This window comes from Phocoena phocoena, chromosome 13 (assembly GCF_963924675.1).
Source record: "Phocoena phocoena chromosome 13, mPhoPho1.1, whole genome shotgun sequence".
Lineage (NCBI taxonomy): Eukaryota > Metazoa > Chordata > Mammalia > Artiodactyla > Phocoenidae > Phocoena > Phocoena phocoena.
Window position 1 is genome coordinate 63,354,493 of NC_089231.1, and position 15,860 is coordinate 63,370,352.

General features: G+C 52.4%; 1 protein-coding gene across 2 annotated transcripts in view; it reads left to right on the top strand.

Annotated features, from left to right (window-relative positions):
- Positions 1-6,310: 6,310 nt before the first annotated feature.
- The window catches only part of TXNRD2 (thioredoxin reductase 2), a 33,771-nt gene continuing 24,221 nt past the window's right edge, over positions 6,311-15,860 (top strand). Inside the window, exons 1-6 of one of the 2 annotated variants that reach the window (XM_065889951.1) lie at positions 6,311-6,389; positions 9,096-9,161; positions 13,853-13,909; positions 14,218-14,359; positions 14,817-14,891; positions 15,421-15,499. In XM_065889951.1, the coding sequence (XP_065746023.1) occupies positions 6,311-6,389; positions 9,096-9,161; positions 13,853-13,909; positions 14,218-14,359; positions 14,817-14,891; positions 15,421-15,499 (498 nt within the window). Of the gene's footprint in view, positions 6,405-9,089; positions 9,162-13,852; positions 13,910-14,217; positions 14,360-14,816; positions 14,892-15,420; positions 15,500-15,860 lie in introns of both variants that reach the window. The other variant, XM_065889952.1, reaches the window with a different exon arrangement.

Below are 15,860 nucleotides of genomic sequence, written 5' to 3' on the forward strand. Positions count from 1 at the left end.
AGAACCAACTCAACTGTTTTTCCCGTAATTTGGTAAATCTTTGCTAAATAAAGTTCCTGTAATTTGGTAAATCTTTGCTAAATAAAACTAGTTTAATATTGTTCATTTCATAAAACAGGTGTATCTTTAGAGTTGTCAACATTAAACATAGTGCAAATATACATTTTTATTCTACTTGGTTTACTGGTCAAATAGCTAATATTTTATCCACTAGACATTTAAGATTTTACACATAAGTTTGATTTTAATCAAATCTAGTCACTATTCTGACAAACTTTATTTCAATAATTGTGTTTTATAATGTGTCTGCCTAAAAACAGTTTCCAAAATCTTTTTGGTAACTTGCAACCTTAGAGTTATGCCAAGTTAAGTTAAATAACAGATATTCATTGAATATCTAAATAATTTCTAAATAAGATAAAGTGTTGAGGATTTCCCTGGTGGTGCAGTGGTTAAGAATCCGCCTGCCAATGCAGGGGACATGGGTTCAAACCCTGGTCCAGGAAGATCTCACATGCCGCGCAGCAACTAAGCCCGTGCACCACAACTACTGAAGCCCGCGCGCCTAGAGCCTGTGCTCAGCAACAAGGGAAGCCACCGCAATGAGAAGCCCACGCACTGCAGCGAAGAGTCGCCCCCACTCGCCGCAACTAGAGAAAGCCTGCACACAGCAACAAAGACCAAACACAGCCAAAAATAATTAATCAATTAATTAACTAAAAAAGATAAAGTGCTGAAACATTCATTATTAGGCATAAGTTTATATACTTTTGGCTTCTCATGTTTATATGATACAAAGAAGCTAAAGACATTTGGGTGTGTTAATAAACATATTCTTGCCACAGTTAAACAATTTGTACTGTCAAAAGCATCTACGTCCAGATTACGAGATGTTATATTCATAAAATTTGCTAATCTGCTACAGAATACTGGGATATGACAGACAATTTGCAATTGCCTACTTCCTAGTTTTCTCTGTAAAATAAAGGTTGCTAATGGTTAAAAATTATAATCAATGTGTGAGAATAAAACTACTACTAGATACAAAGCAAAGGGAAACAACTTGGTACACAAAGTTGGAAAATAGGATATGTTCTTATGTGAAAAGTATGCAGAGAATGTAGGATATGTTTTTGTTAGGGAAGGAGAGACGTTTTGTCCTCAAGTAAAATAAAAAGGAGGGAAACAAACCTGAATGGACATAGAAAGCGGTGGAAGCTTTGTGGAAAAGGAATTTTGTGTTGTGAGGTTACAGCTGGCTAAGGTTAAATGGATTTGTATACAAAGTTTTCTTAAATGAGCTTTACCATCAATAGCATACTGATACAAAACTAGAGCTTGGTTTCCTCTTTGTTAAAATGAGATTTCTTGGATTATTGGTCTGCTTTTAATAAGAGATTGTAAAAGGTTTCTCTCTACCTTTTGAATAATCTTCCTAGGAAAAAAAGCTGTGTCTTAAAATAATTCCCTGTACCCCTAGTTGCCACTCGGGAGAACTGAGTGTCCCCCCTGGTCAAAAACCCAGGTCTGCAGTCCTGTTTCCTCCTGTTCCTACTTGTGAGCTCCCGTATTGTCACTTGGTTAAGGAGATAACTGAGTCTTGTTCTGCAGTGAGCTGGGATCCTATTTAATCAAGTGTTCAAACCTCCTGACATTTGGGACAACTCTGTCTTCCCCAAATCAATCCTAAATGAAGTCTGGATCTCAAAATGGCTTTGGGATTTCCCAGAGGGTCCTTGGAAAATCTCAGTGGTTTGTACTTTTACCTTGTAAAAGAAGGGATGTTAAAAATAATTAGGTCTGTCTGTTATGGTAAACTGCATGGGAAGCACTGTCAAGTAAGAAGAGAATCTTAACTTTCCATATGTTATATTTGTACAGGTAAAGGCTATTAATATAAATATTTTAGAAATTTTGCTTGCTTTCCATATGTTCTGGTATAATGTTATCACTCATAATTATAGTTAATATTTAAAATGGTGTGTATGTTACAGAAACACCCAAATTTCCTTGTCAATTGTGTTTTTGTGATGACCTCTCATCAGTTTTTTTTTTTTTAGTTTTTAGTTTTGGGTGTGTTGGGTCTTTGTTGCTGTGCATGAGCTTTCTCTGGTTGCGGCAAGCGGGGGCTACTCTTTGCTGCAGTGCACGGGCTTCTTATTGCAGTGGCTTCTCTTGTTGCGAAGCACAGGCTCAAGGTGTGCGGGCTTCAGTAGTTGTGGCATGCGGGCTCAGTAGTTGTGGCACGCAAGCTCTAGAATGCAGGCTCAGTAGTTGTGACGCACGGGCTTAGCTGCTCCATGGCATGTGAGATCTTCCCGGACCAGGGCTCGAACCCATGTCCCCTGCACTGGCAGCCGGATTCTTACTGCACCACCAGGGGAAGCCCCTCTCATCAGTTCTTTAACCACAGCCATTTTAAGTCTTTTGTCAGCTGCAGGTAACTTTGTTTCACTCTGATGTTTCTCCAAAGCATTTGTAATCAGCTACAGGCCAGGGGGCTTCATCCTCAACCAAAAGGGCCTGCCTCAGAGACCTGCGGAAGGACTGGGCAGGGACCTCGGGCAGCGCCATCCCTCTGGACTAAGGATCAGAACCCAGAACCCAGAACTCTAGTGGAGAAACCCATGGGCCCAGGAACTGCTCTCCCAAGATCAAGCAGAACGAAAACTAACTACATGACACAATGTTCATTGCAGCTCTATTTACAATAGCCAGGACATGGAAGCAACCTAAGTGCCATGGACAGATGAATGGATAAAGAAGATGTGGCACATATATACAATGGAATACTACTCAGCCATAAAAAGAAACGAAATTGAGTTATTTGTAGTGAGGTGGATGGACCTAGAGTCTGTCATACAGAGTGAAGTCAGAAAGAGAAAAACAAATACTGTATGCTAACACATATATATGGAATCTAAAAAAAAAAAAAACGTTCTGAAGAACCTAGGGGCAGGACAGGAATAAAGACACAGACGTAGAGAATGGACTTGAGGACGCGGGGAGTGGGAAGGGTAAGCTGGGACGAAGTGAGAGGGTGGCATGGACATATATACACTACCAAATGTAAAACAGATAGCTAGTGGGAAGCAGCCACATAGCACAGGGAGATCAGCTCGGTGCTCTGTGACCACCTAGAGGGGTGTGATAGGGAGGGTGGGAGGGAAATGCAAGAGGGAGGAGATACAGGGATGTATGTATATGTATGACTGATTCACTTTGTTATAAAGCAGAAACTAACTCACCATTGTGAAGCAGTTATACTCCAATAAAGATGTTAAAAAAAAAAAAACTAACTACATGAGACTAAGTAAACTGACAAAGCATGATTATAATTTTTATGGCTTCTGTTTAGAATACTGTAGGCTCTTTTCTTTTTTAAGAGTTATTTTTTAAATTATTATTAATTTGGTTGTGCCAGGTCCTAGTTGTGGCAGGCCAGCTCCTTAGTTGCAGCTCGAGGGATCCTTAGTTGTGGCTCACTGGCTCCTTAGTTGTGGCATGAGAACTCTTAGTTGCAGCATGCATGTGGGATCTAGTTCCCTGACCAGGGATCGAAAGCAGGCCCCCTGCATTGGGAGTGCTGAGCCTTATTCACTGCACCACCAGGGAAGTCCCTTGTTGGCTTTTTAATGTCCCATTTTCTGGATATTAGAGAAAAAAAAAAAAACTTTCCCTTTTCTCTTAAGCTGTCTATGACTCATAACAATCTAGTAAGTTATACTTCTGTAAACAAAATTGAAGCATTTGTTTTTCTCTGCACCTGATCCCTCCAAAAATCAGAAACAATTATTGGGTATCCTTATTTTCATGGCAATATAGTTATTTGCATAGGTTTAATAAGACTCTGTCTTCTTTGTGATAGGACACAACTGAAAACGTTGGTTGTATTACCAAGGAATGTCATGTTTGAAAATGACACATGGATTCAGCTATGACCAGACGGTTCTAAGGAACTGCAGTTACTTTATGGAACCAAGGCTTAAAAAGCCCTCTGGGAAAACCCAGCCTGGTGCTGGGCATCCAGGGTCCCCAGTCTCCCAGGGAGCGAGGAAGGTCGCCTCCTACAGGCCTAGGAACCCTGGGATATTGGGGGAACCTTGAGCAGAGAGGAGTTCACTCGAGTCTACAGGTGAATTCTGCTGGCACTTTCTTGACTTCCTAGTCTTGGAAGCTTTTAAATGTCCAATCTGAGATTCCCTGCAAAAAATTCCACGAGACAAACTTTAAAAGGGCTGTGTGTCAACCATTATTCTTGCTGCACTTACATAAAGAATCAGCCCAAATCTAGTGAGACCGGAGCTATTTTGTAAACAAGAATAATCTTACTTTATCTTTGATTAAAAATGGAAGTGACTACAGACAGAAATTTTGTCTCAGTGGAGAAAATAATACACCTTGTGGGTCATCAGAGTCCAGTCCTGTCTGTTGCCTTTGAGGTTTTATTATCCACCTGTTCGCTGGACTGCACTGCCAACCTACACATTTGTCAGCATTCAGCAGATCCCCAGGCCTTTCCATTTCCTTCAATATCTGATACACCTCTCCAAATATCAATTTTTCCCATTTTCCTCCCTCTCTCCTGGTGTGACTGCCCAGACCCATCCTGGTACTCAGGTGTCGTGTAGCTGCCCTTTTCCTCCAGGGTCTGAAAAAGCCCTGGAAGTTGAAGGGAGATAAGGTGGCAGGAACTTCAGGGAACCGGGCACCACTGCCCATCACATGTGGGCCACTGCGTGAGCCCACTGGGATGCCCACGTCTCCCAGGCTCTGCTGTGGATGGAAGTAGCCTTGCCTGCGACTCTGAGGTCTCCACGTCATCACAAACATTTACAGGCAAACCAGGAAATCTAGTGGACTGCCACCACAGCCTCACTCCACCACCTAGAGACTTGAGAGCTCAACGTCTAACATCTTCTCAACTGGCCGGCCTCAGGACTCAAAACCCGGGTTTACTGTTGGCTCCGACCATTCACTAAGGAGACGCTCTCTGACAGAACCCAGCCAGGCCCCTCTGAGCCCTCTTCTCCAAGAGGCCTCCTGTAAAGACTGGTACAAACACTGACTGCGTTTCACAGCTAGAGGCCACTTCCCTACAATGCCCTGGCCCCCCACGGTGCCCACCTGACAAGCTCATTGCTTCTAGCAACACTGCCCAGCTTCTGCAGGAGGGCAGGAGTCCAAATCCAGTTGGCAAGCTCAGGTGGGAATCACATGGACCCACGCCTCTTCGCACTTTTTGTATTTTCCACCCCCTGAGTCTCGAGCCCCGATGCCCTCTCCCCCCACACTTAAAAGGCCCAGTTGCCTCTGAGCAAGTTTGGAGGGTGCTGGGGTCTTTCCCCAACTGTGCCATTACCAATGTCCTCTGTGTTTATCTGACCCACTCTCCTGGCAAGCCCCTCGGACCCCTCCAGTAGTGGAGGCAGCAGCGTGCAGGAATCCCACTGTTCAAAACTCAAAGGCTGGTCTGGGGCAGGTCGGGGCCCAGGCTTCCCCTTCCTGGTAGGGCCACCATTCCCACAAAAGGTAAGGCCCCAGGGCACCCCGGGGCCTGCCAGAGCTGCCAGTTGGCTGAGCCCCTCGCCCAGGCCCCCACAGTTCTCCCTCTCCGAGGACCCAAGGACAGTCAGACCCTGACTCTGCAACCCATTCCCATGGCCAAGCCCTCCCAGAAACCACCACGCCTGGGGTCGGGGTCTCCAAGCCCTGTGGTGGCCTCTGTGCCCAAGTGGACTTTCTCTCTGCAGCACGACTCCCCCTTCCTCCACCAGCCTGGTGCCACCGCCCCCACCCATGTCAGGAGACCCCACCCCTTGTCCAGAGAGCCCCTCACGCCAGGTCCTGGGACTCCCCCCAACACCCACCCCACCTAAGGTCTAGAGACTCCACCTCATGTCCGGAGACCCACTCCAGATCCGGGGACCTCGCCACCCTAGGTCCCGGGACCCCACCCCAGGTTGAAGGCCCCCTCCATATCCGGAGACCCCGCCCCACATCCGGGGACCTGCCCCCCTATTTAGGGTCCGGAGACCCCCCCCCCACCTCACCTCCGGAGACCCACCCCATGTCCAGGGACATTCCCCACCCAGGTCGGAGCCCCCACCCCCAGGGGGATCCCTCCACCCGGATCCGCCCCCATTCGAGGCTCCTCGCCCCAGGTCGGAGCCCCTCTCCCCGTCCGGACCCCGCCGCCGGGTGGGCCCCTGGCCGCGCGCACCAACCTCTCGCGTCTCCGCCGGTCGTCGGCGCAGGCAGCGCGGCGGGCAGCCTGACCCGACCGAGGCCCCACGCGGCGGCGGCGGCTATGGCGGCGCTGCTGGGACCTGCCGCGCGCTTCCGGTGGCGCGTGCGGGCGGTGCCGGGCGGAGCGCGGGGCGCGACAGGTCTGAGGGGCGCGGGCTGGCGGGCGCGGGAACGGGGTCCGCGCGGGGAGGCGGGGCGGGGGGCAGGGGCCGGAGGGGTCCGCGCCGGCGCCCTTTCCCCGCGGGGAACAGCGCGGGGAGAGTGGCCGCCTCCCGATCCCCCGGCCCAGCATTACCTGTGGTCCCGACGGTGGCTCATCTCCCGAGGTCACCAGGTTTCGCGCCCTGCGCACCCCACTAGCCAGACCTCCCACCTCCTCCCCAAGGCCCCGTGGGCGCACACAGCAGGTGCTCAATAGACGCACGTGCAGGGAATCAAGGAGGGGACGCTGAGTCCGGCGGTCTGCGCTCTGGGTGCCATGGGGGAGCGGAGCACACTGCTGGTCCTCCTGGAGCCACCAAGGGTCATGGACCAAACCAGACAGCAATCCGATGACCGCAAGTGCTGGGCCTGCTAGGGTCCTCAGCACCGGCTGGGCACACAGGGCGTGTATGGGGTGGGGTGGGGTGGTGGTTCCCGGTTGGGGGGCTCCCCCAGAGCTGGCCACAGTGCCACCATATCTGCCACCATAATGTGGCCGGTCCCACGCATGACAGCATGCTCCCCACCACATCCCTGCAGGGACCATCCCCCAGACCCTACCCCTGGACTGCCCCACAGGGAGTGAGTGCTGAGGTGCTGGAGCAGGGACAGGGGGAGGGCTCCTTCACGGATAGGGTGCTGTGGGAGGAATATTGGCAGCCCTGGCCAGCTGTGTGCCACCCTGGCCTTGGGGAGCAGGGCTAGGTAGCCCTGCAGAGTCTGGGGAGGCGGTCACCAGCTCCTGAGGTGGGGACGGAGGGCTGCTCTTGGTGGCTTTGCTGGCCCCTGGGCCCCCCTTGCTGCATGTGTCAGGCAGGACCTTCACGATTAAAGCCCTCAGCCCTCATGCTGCAGCTGCTGTGACAGCCCAGACCATGCAGGCTGGCAGGAGGCCATGCACCCAGAGTTCTGCCCCCACGCTCAAGGGCAGAAGGGGGACCCCGAGGGCCAGGGTGAGGAGGAGCCAGTAGGGCCTGGGGGACGGTGCCAACACCTAGTCAGCAGGGTCTGATTTTGAGCCTCAGCCTCCACTTCAGCCCCGGAGCTCCTGATAGGAACATGCCTGCCCCATCCAGGCAGGGGGGTGGCAGAAGTGGCCCCTGAACAGGAGCCAGAGTGACCATGATGCTGGTGTCACCTGTCCCCTAACCCCTGCTGCCAGCAGAGAGTGAGCAGGGGGGACAGCTATGCGGACGCTCCCGCAGGTGGCTCCCGAGGTGGCCAGCGGCCTGTGGGTTCACGGGGGCCTCCACCTCCCCAGAACGCTGTTCCCGAGGCCTCGCCGTCCTGGCGGGGCTCCGCTCTTTTCAGGCCCCGTACCAGCCACTGAGTTCAGGGAGGAGCAGAAAATCAGAAGAGGGTGGGCTCAGGACACAGGGGCAGACACACCTTCCCGGCTGAGCCCCTGCATGCGGGGAAGGGAGCCAGGCTGTGAGGTGCCCCAGGGTACCCCATAGAGTGCACGGGTGCGTCCCCAGCTGACACCCTAAGGGCGGCACCCGCCCTGCCTGTCTTGGGGTCCTTCAGAGTCCTTCCTCCTCCACAGGCTACCCAGACCCCCCAGGTGTTTAAAGGCAGATATCCTGCAGTGGAGCCTACAGAGGCCCCATGGAGGCCTCTGCCAAGTGCTTATCAGACAGAGAGGGCTGCTGGGCGTGCATGTAGGGAGAGCCCACCGCCAAAGATAAGCCCACAAACCACACAGCCAGCTGCTCGCGCTGCCCTCTGCCTGATAGAGTGGGGCTGTGGGGTGACACAGCCGAGACCCTGTAGTGGCGGCAGGAGGGATGGGCATCTGCCATGGAAGGTAGGGATATTCTCCTGGTCAGAGCCTCCCTGAGCAGCGGATATGAGAGAGCACCTGGATGCAGCCCCTAGCTGCCTTGACCTCCCCGCCTCCCTCCCCACGTCCTGATGATCTTCTGTTATTTCTTCCTCCCTCCACGGGGAGCAGGCCGGAGCCTGGTGCTGAGGGTCCCCAGCTCGGGGCTCTCACAGGTTGGCCACACCTAAGGACACACCTGCCCTTGCCGTCCCCCTGCTTCAGTCGTCTCTGGCCTGCCTTCTGTGCCAGCATTTACAGGAGACGGATAGCGGCTTCTGCAGGGAGGAAGGACTCCAGCGGCCTGTATGCCGGGGGCAGGGGTGGAGGGTGCAAATGGCCTCCAAGGAACCCAGAGGCGTTTCAGAGCCGCTGTCCTGCCAGGCCCTGCCGGGCACTGAGAGAGGCCAGGCCGTGTTGCCCAATGCAGGGGCCTCCCTTGTTCTCCCTCACTGGTGACAGAGGGTGACCTTTACAACGGAAAGACAGGTGGAGTCAAGACAAACGTTTTAATCCCGTGTCTACTAGAACGTTGGGTGAAGTTGAGTTCAGGGCAGTCCTGCCAGTTCAATTACCTTCCTGATGTGGGGAGGTGGGGACTACACCCCTGCCAGCCTCACCTGCTTAGTCTCGGGATCTGGGCAGACAACATGCACCCCGTCATTGCCTCCTGCCTGCTGGGGGATGTGTGGTCACCCCATACCATCACAGGACGGGACTTCGTCCTGGACCCTGTACCACATTGGAAACTGTGGCCTCCTGGGATCACGCCCCAGGCTGCTCCTGGTCCTTCCTTCTCAAAGTCTCCCCCTCACCCCTGCAGGGCGGCAATGCTATGACCTCCTGGTGATTGGCGGGGGATCCGGCGGCCTAGCCTGTGCCAAGGAAGGTACGTGTCCTGTGTCCTGCATCCCGCCAGCATGGCAGGGCCTCCGGGCTTCCGGGTCCCCTGGGGAGGGCAGTGGTGCTCTCCGGGCTGGGTGGGGATCCCCCTGAGCAGCCACGAGCTGAATGCATTGTCTCTGCAGTTGGCCCACTCCTCCCTGCTGCAACCCCAGACAACCACTGATCTGCCTTCTCTCATTGTAGATTAGTTTGCATTTTCTAAAATTCTGTCTAAGTGAAATCATGCTGTGTGTATTCTTACTTTCCGAGCTTCTCCCGCCAAGCACAATTATTTGGAGATTCATCTGTGTTGCTGTGTGTATCTAGAGTTCACGCCTTTTCATTACTGATAAGTATTCCACTGTATGTCTAGACCACGTTTGGTTGGTTCATTCGCCTGTGGATTGGGTTGTTCCAGTTTTTGGCTGTTGTGAACAGTGCTGCTATGAACATTTGTGTGTGTGTGTGTGTGTGTGTGTGTGTGTGTGTCTTTGTGTGGATGTGTGTTTTAAATCTCTTGGATAATCTCCTAAAAGTGGAACAGCTGGGTCATGTGGTGTATCTCTCATTTAGGTATTTTTTCATTTCTTTCAGCAATATTTTGTCATTTCAATATACAGGTCTTCCACATCTTATGTCAGATTTATCCCTAGTGTTTCATATTTTTAAAACAGCTTTACTGGGCTTCCCTGGTGGTGCCGTGGCTGAGAGTCCGCCTGCCAATGCAGGGGACACGGGTTCGTGCCCCGGTCTGGGAAGATCCCACATACCGCGGAGTGGCTGGGCCCGTGAGCCATGGCCACTGAGCCTGCACGTCCGGAGCCTGTGCTCCGCAATGGGAGAGGCCACAACAGTGAGAGGCTGCATACCGCAAAAAAACAAACAAACAAACAAAAAAACTCCAGCTTTACTGAGGTACAAGTCACACACCATACAGATCATTCATTTAAACTGCCTATCTCAGTGGATTTTATATTCACAGTTGTGCAACCATCACCACCACCAATTTCAGAACATCTCATCACCCCCAGGTACTCTGTACCCACTGGTAGTCACCTGTCTCCCTCCCCTCCTCAGCACCAAGCTACCACTAGTTTCCTTTCCGCCTCTATGGACTGGCCTGTGTTCTGGATGTTTCATAGAAACGTGTGGTTTTGCTCTCCCTCAGCATGATGTTTTTAGTGTTCATCTGTGATACAGCCTGTGTTAGTACTTCGTTCCTTTTTTAGGGCTGAATAGTGTGGATGAATCACATTTTGTTTATCCACTTGTCCGCTGGTGGATGTTTGGGTTATTTCTGCTTGGGGCAGTTATGAGTAATGCTGCTCTGAACATTCCTGCAGGTTTTGTATGGACGTGTGCTTTTATTTCCCTTGGGCAGATTCCCAGGAGTGGAATTGCTGGGTGATAGGGTAGCTCAAGGTTTAACCTTTGGAGGAGCTGCCAGACTATTTTCCAAAGTGTCTGCACCATTTTATATTCCCACTAGGAAGTGTGGGGTTCGAATTTCTCCACATCCTCGTCAGCACCTGTTACTGTCTTTTCTATCGTAGCCCATCCTAAGTAGGTGGGAAGTAAGTGGTATCTCATTGTGGTTGACTTATATTTCCCTCATGGTTAATGGAGCATCTTTTCATGTGTTTATTGGCCATTTCTATATTTATGGAGAAATGTCTATTTAGAACCTTTGCCCATTTTTAAGTTCGGTTGTCTTTTCATTATTGAGTTATGAGAATACACACACACGTATATTCTGGATATTAGATCCGTATCAGATGCATAATTCTCAATCACTTTCTCCCATCCTGGGGGTCATCTTGTCACTTTCTTGATGGTGTCCTTTGTAGCACAAAAGTGTTTAATTTTGATGAAGTCAGTTGATCTGTTGTTTCTTGTGCTTTTGGTGTCGCATCCAAGAAACAGCATCCCGATCCAAGGACACAAAGACTTAGGCCTGTTTTCTTCTGAGAGCCTCACAGCTTCAGTTCTTACATTTAGGCCTTTGGTACATTGTGGATTAACGTGCAGACGTGGTGAGGTCATTGCCTCCGGGTTTGAGACATGCACCTTTCCATGTCACGGTCCCCCTTCAGGTGACACACTCCCACCAGTCACGTTCCACTTCTACATGTTACAAACCCCACAGCACATTGTACAATTTTTGTTTAAACAGTGATCTTTTTTTTATACTGATTTTTTTTGTTTTTATTTTTATATATTTATTTGGTTGCATTGGGTCTTAGTTGTGGCAGGAGGGCTCCTTAGTTGTGGCTCGCCAGCTCCCTAGTTGTGGCACGCAAACTCTTAGTTGCAGCATGCACGTGGGATCTAGTTCCCCGACCAGGGAACGAACCTGGGCCCCCTGCATTGGGAGTGCAGAGTCTTAACCACCGCGCCACCAGGGAAGTCCCTAAATATTGACCTTCTGAAGAGATTTCAGTGATAAGGAAAAAGCTAACACATCTGCCCATGTGGTTGTCATTTCTGGGGCTTCCGTTCCTTTCTATGGATCTGAATTTCCACCCGGCATCATTTTCCTCCTACTGGAAGGACGTCCGTGAACATTTCTTGTCGTGTGGCTCTAGGGGTTATAAATTCTTTCAGCTTTTGTGAGTCTGAAGACATCTTTACTCTGCCTTCATTTTAAAAAGATATTTTCTCTGAGTATAGAATTCAAGGGAACAGTACAGCTGGCCCTCTGTATCCACAGGCTCCACATTCACAGATTCAACCAACCACAGATCAAAAAAATATTTTTTAAAAAATTCCGAAAAGCAAAACTTGAACTTGCCGCATACTGGCAACTATTTATCATTTACACTGTATCTACAACTACTTACACAGTGTTAACGTTGTATTAGGTGTTATAATCTAGAGATGATTTAAGGTAAAGGTTACTGCAGATGCCGCACCCGTTTTCTGTAAGGGACTTGAGCATCTGGCAGCTCCGGGTTGTCCCAGAGCTCATGAGAGCTCTTGCCATTGTGGATAGTTTCTATTCCTGTTTTCAAATTCACTAATAAAAGAGTGTGAGATGTCTACTTGACCATGAACCCCACTCGGTGCAGTATTCATCTCTACAGTTCAACTTGGGTCCTTTTTTCTATCTTCCATGTTACTTCTTGAGTTTTTGAACATGTGGAATACAGTTAAAACACCTGTTTTACTTTTTTTCCCACTAATTCTGACTTTGGTGTCAGTTCTTGGTCAGTTTCCATTGACTATTTTTCCCTTTAAGGGCTGTATTTTCCTGCTTCTTGGCGTGCCTGGTAATTTTTGTTTGAGTGCCAGACACTTTGGACTTTACCTTGCTGGTTTCTGGATATTTTTATCTTCCTAGAAATATTTCTGAGCACGTTCTGGGATGTAGCTACAGACAGTTGGATCTTTTTGAGACTTGTGCTTATGATTTGGTAGGCGCTCTGGCGCTGTGCCCAGTCGGGCTAATTATTCTCAACTGCTGAGGCATGACCTTCCTAATGCTCACCCAGTGATCCAGGAGTTAACGTTTCTCCAGGCTGGCTTCTGGGAGCAGCACTGTCCCGGCCTTAGGTACTTTCCCCTCTCTCTCCTCTGTCCCAGGAACTCTCAGCCCGAGAGCCTGCTGGGCCCCCTCCATGCTGTGTCCTGCAGACTCTCTGGTCGCGGGGCTCACCTCGTCCCTTTCCTGTCTCTCAGAGATCGCTGGCCTTTGTTTTCGTTTATTCAGTTTCTTGAAACCCTTATTTCGCATATTTTGTCAGGATTTTTGGTTATTTTGAGCAGGAGGCTAACTCTGGTCCTTGTTGCTCCATCCTGATCAGACCTGGGAACCGGGCTGAGGTGTCTGAGGTGTCCCCTTGGCCGGAGACTTCAAATCAAGCACTGGGATCCCATCTTAATTCAGTTGAATGGAATGGTTTTATTAATGAAGACTTCTAAAATTTGGTTCTAATCTTGGTAGCTGGTAGCCATGAATCAAGCATGTTCTGTAGTGTTTCAAACACTCGTGGGCTCGTGACATACAACTGGGGCGTGCCCTTGGGGCCGTCACGGCCAGGGACCAGGGCTGGCTGATGCAGTGCCACAGGCGAGCCAGCAGGAAGCCCGTGATTAGTCCTGGCCTCAGAACCTGGGGCTTGTGGCTGGGGGAGCCTGCTGATAGCTGGGGGCTCCAGGCAGGGGTGCAGTTTGGAGTCCTGGTCTTGGGTCCTGGCTGACCTGAACCTGCCATTTGACCTCCAAGCTTCCATTTCCTCACCCTGAGAGGAGGCAGCAAACGTCCACCTGGGGGCTCTGACCAGCGTAGACCGAGGGCCACCCCACATGGTGTCTGGGGAAGAGAGGAGTAAGGGAGGGCCTGGGAAGCGAGCCAGGGGCCTCCCTGTGATGCCTCCAGGGAGTGTGCTTGGGGTGGGCCCTGGGCCTGTGCTGGACCTGCAACCAGGTTGCGGGGGGGGGGGGGGGGGCGGGTGGCGCATCCCAGCACTGCTCTGGTGGGTGGTGCAGAGCCTGCGGTCAGGAAGAGGTCGGGGTGCCCATCTAGGGGCAGCATAGCTGGGAGGAGAGGCAATGGGAGACCCGGCTGCATAACTCATGGGCAGCTGCTGGCCTGGTCCTTCCCCAGCCTCCTCTGGGCCTCATGGGCTCCTGGGGTCCCCGACCTTGAATTAGTCCCTGGTTGTACTCACCTGCCTGTTTCTCTGGTCCTTCCAGCCGCTCAGCTGGGGAAGAAGGTGGCCGTGGTGGACTACGTGGAGCCTTCCCCCCGAGGTAGGCAGCCCCTGCCGGGAGCCACGTGTCCTGGGGAAGGTGGGGGGTCACATACAGAGGGTGGCTGAGCCCTGGACTGCTGCCCAGTCTCCGGACAGCGTCCTGCTTCTCGGGGAAGCTGCCATCACTGTAGGTTCCTCATCCTCCTCATTTAAACCAAGTCTGAATGCAACCGCAGCCGGCGCGTCCACACGGCAGGTTCACCTGGGCCGCGTTGGAGTTAAAGCAACTAAAAGGAATTGGAAACAGCTATAGAGCAGGGCTGGCCTGGCACACCTGAACCCTGTGTGCTCTTCCCACCTCCCCAGGCACCCGGTGGGGCCTTGGCGGCACCTGCGTGAACGTCGGCTGCATCCCCAAGAAGCTGATGCACCAGGCGGCGCTGCTAGGGGGCATGATCCACGACGCCTCCCACTACGGCTGGAAGGTGGCCCAGCCCCCGCACGACTGGTGAGGGCGCGTGGGGGACGGCCGATCCCATCAGCCTCGCAGGAGCTGTGGGCGCGATTCTCACCTGGGGGCACCTCTGGGCCCCCAGCAGTGGGCAAAGTCTAGAGATGTTTTTGGTGATCTCCACAGTGGGGGTTTCACATCCCCTGGGTGGAGCCTGAGACGCTGCCACTTGCCCCATGGTGCCCAGGACACCCCTGGAAGGACGCTCGGCCCAAAGGCTGCAGTGCTTCAGGCCTGGCGGGTGGCGCATGGTCCGCTTGGAGCCCCTCGGTCTGAAGCCCCAAACCTGGCCCGGGGGCGGCAGCCGTGGGGACAGACATCACCTTTACCACCTTGAGAAACCCCTCTGCCTCTGGGCATTTCTGTTAAGGGCTGTTTGCCTCTAATAATCTGTGGCGGGACCCGCAGCTGACACTTGTGTGGTGGCTTTAAGCATCGTGCTTTTTGTCAACAGGGGGAAAATGGCAGAAGCCGTTCAAAACCACGTGAAGTCCCTGAACTGGGGGCACCGGGTCCAGCTGCAGGACAGGTATTGACGCCGCGCTAGGCTCTGGGCGGGTCCTGGGGCACATGAGGACTCCCCAGGAGGAGGAGGCGTGAGACCCGGGTTAGAAAGCCCGGCCACCCTCGCCCCTCGCAGTGCCTGTTATCCTCACTGTCCCCTCCCTGCTGGGCACCCCCCTCACCAGCAGGAGGTCCATGGGTGTTTTGGGGGGAGGGTAACTGGGTGCATGTGGGGGCCTCCCCTTCATGGTGGAGGGTGTCCAGGTGACAGGACTGACCTCGGGGGAGGCCCGGCCACCTCCATCCTCACACACCAGGGCTGAGCTTGGGCCCTTAAGACACCCCTGCATGGCAGCTGTGGTCACCACGTACCGAGGAACCCTGGGGAGACAGCAGCAGCGCCCCATGCGGGTCCGCACACTCCTTTTGCCCCTCGTGAGCCGTGGGTGGCCCTAGCTCACATTGTAGCCATCTGCCTAGTGCTCCCCATTTAATCCTGAGGTGATGCCTCATTTGCAGAGGAAATGTTTGAACATCCTATTTTTATTTTGCAGAAAAGTGAAGTACTTTAACTTCAAGGCCAGCTTTGTCAACCCACACATGGTTTGTGGTGTCTCAAAAGGTGGGGAAGAGGTGAGCGCCCTCCTCCCGGGGTCCCTGGGGCAGCACGGGCCAGTCCGTGGGTCAGTCTGTGGCCCAGGCGGGTGGACCTCAGCTCTGCTCGGTCTCAGTGCTGTCCTTGGAGATCAGCGCTGCTGGGATTGATACGACGTTCCTCTGGGCTGAGGCCAGTCTAATTCTTTGTGAAGGAGGAAGTGACCACGCCAGGCTGCCCGCTGCTCGGGCGGCTGCAGCCCTGCAGGGGTTTGCGGGGATTCCAGGAGACCTTACCACCCGTGCTGTGCTGTGTAAACTGTAAAGTGCTTGGACTTAGAGGCTCTCCTGCCAGTGTCTGGGGCTGCTGCCACAGGGTCCACACTGCAGGGCAGAGGCT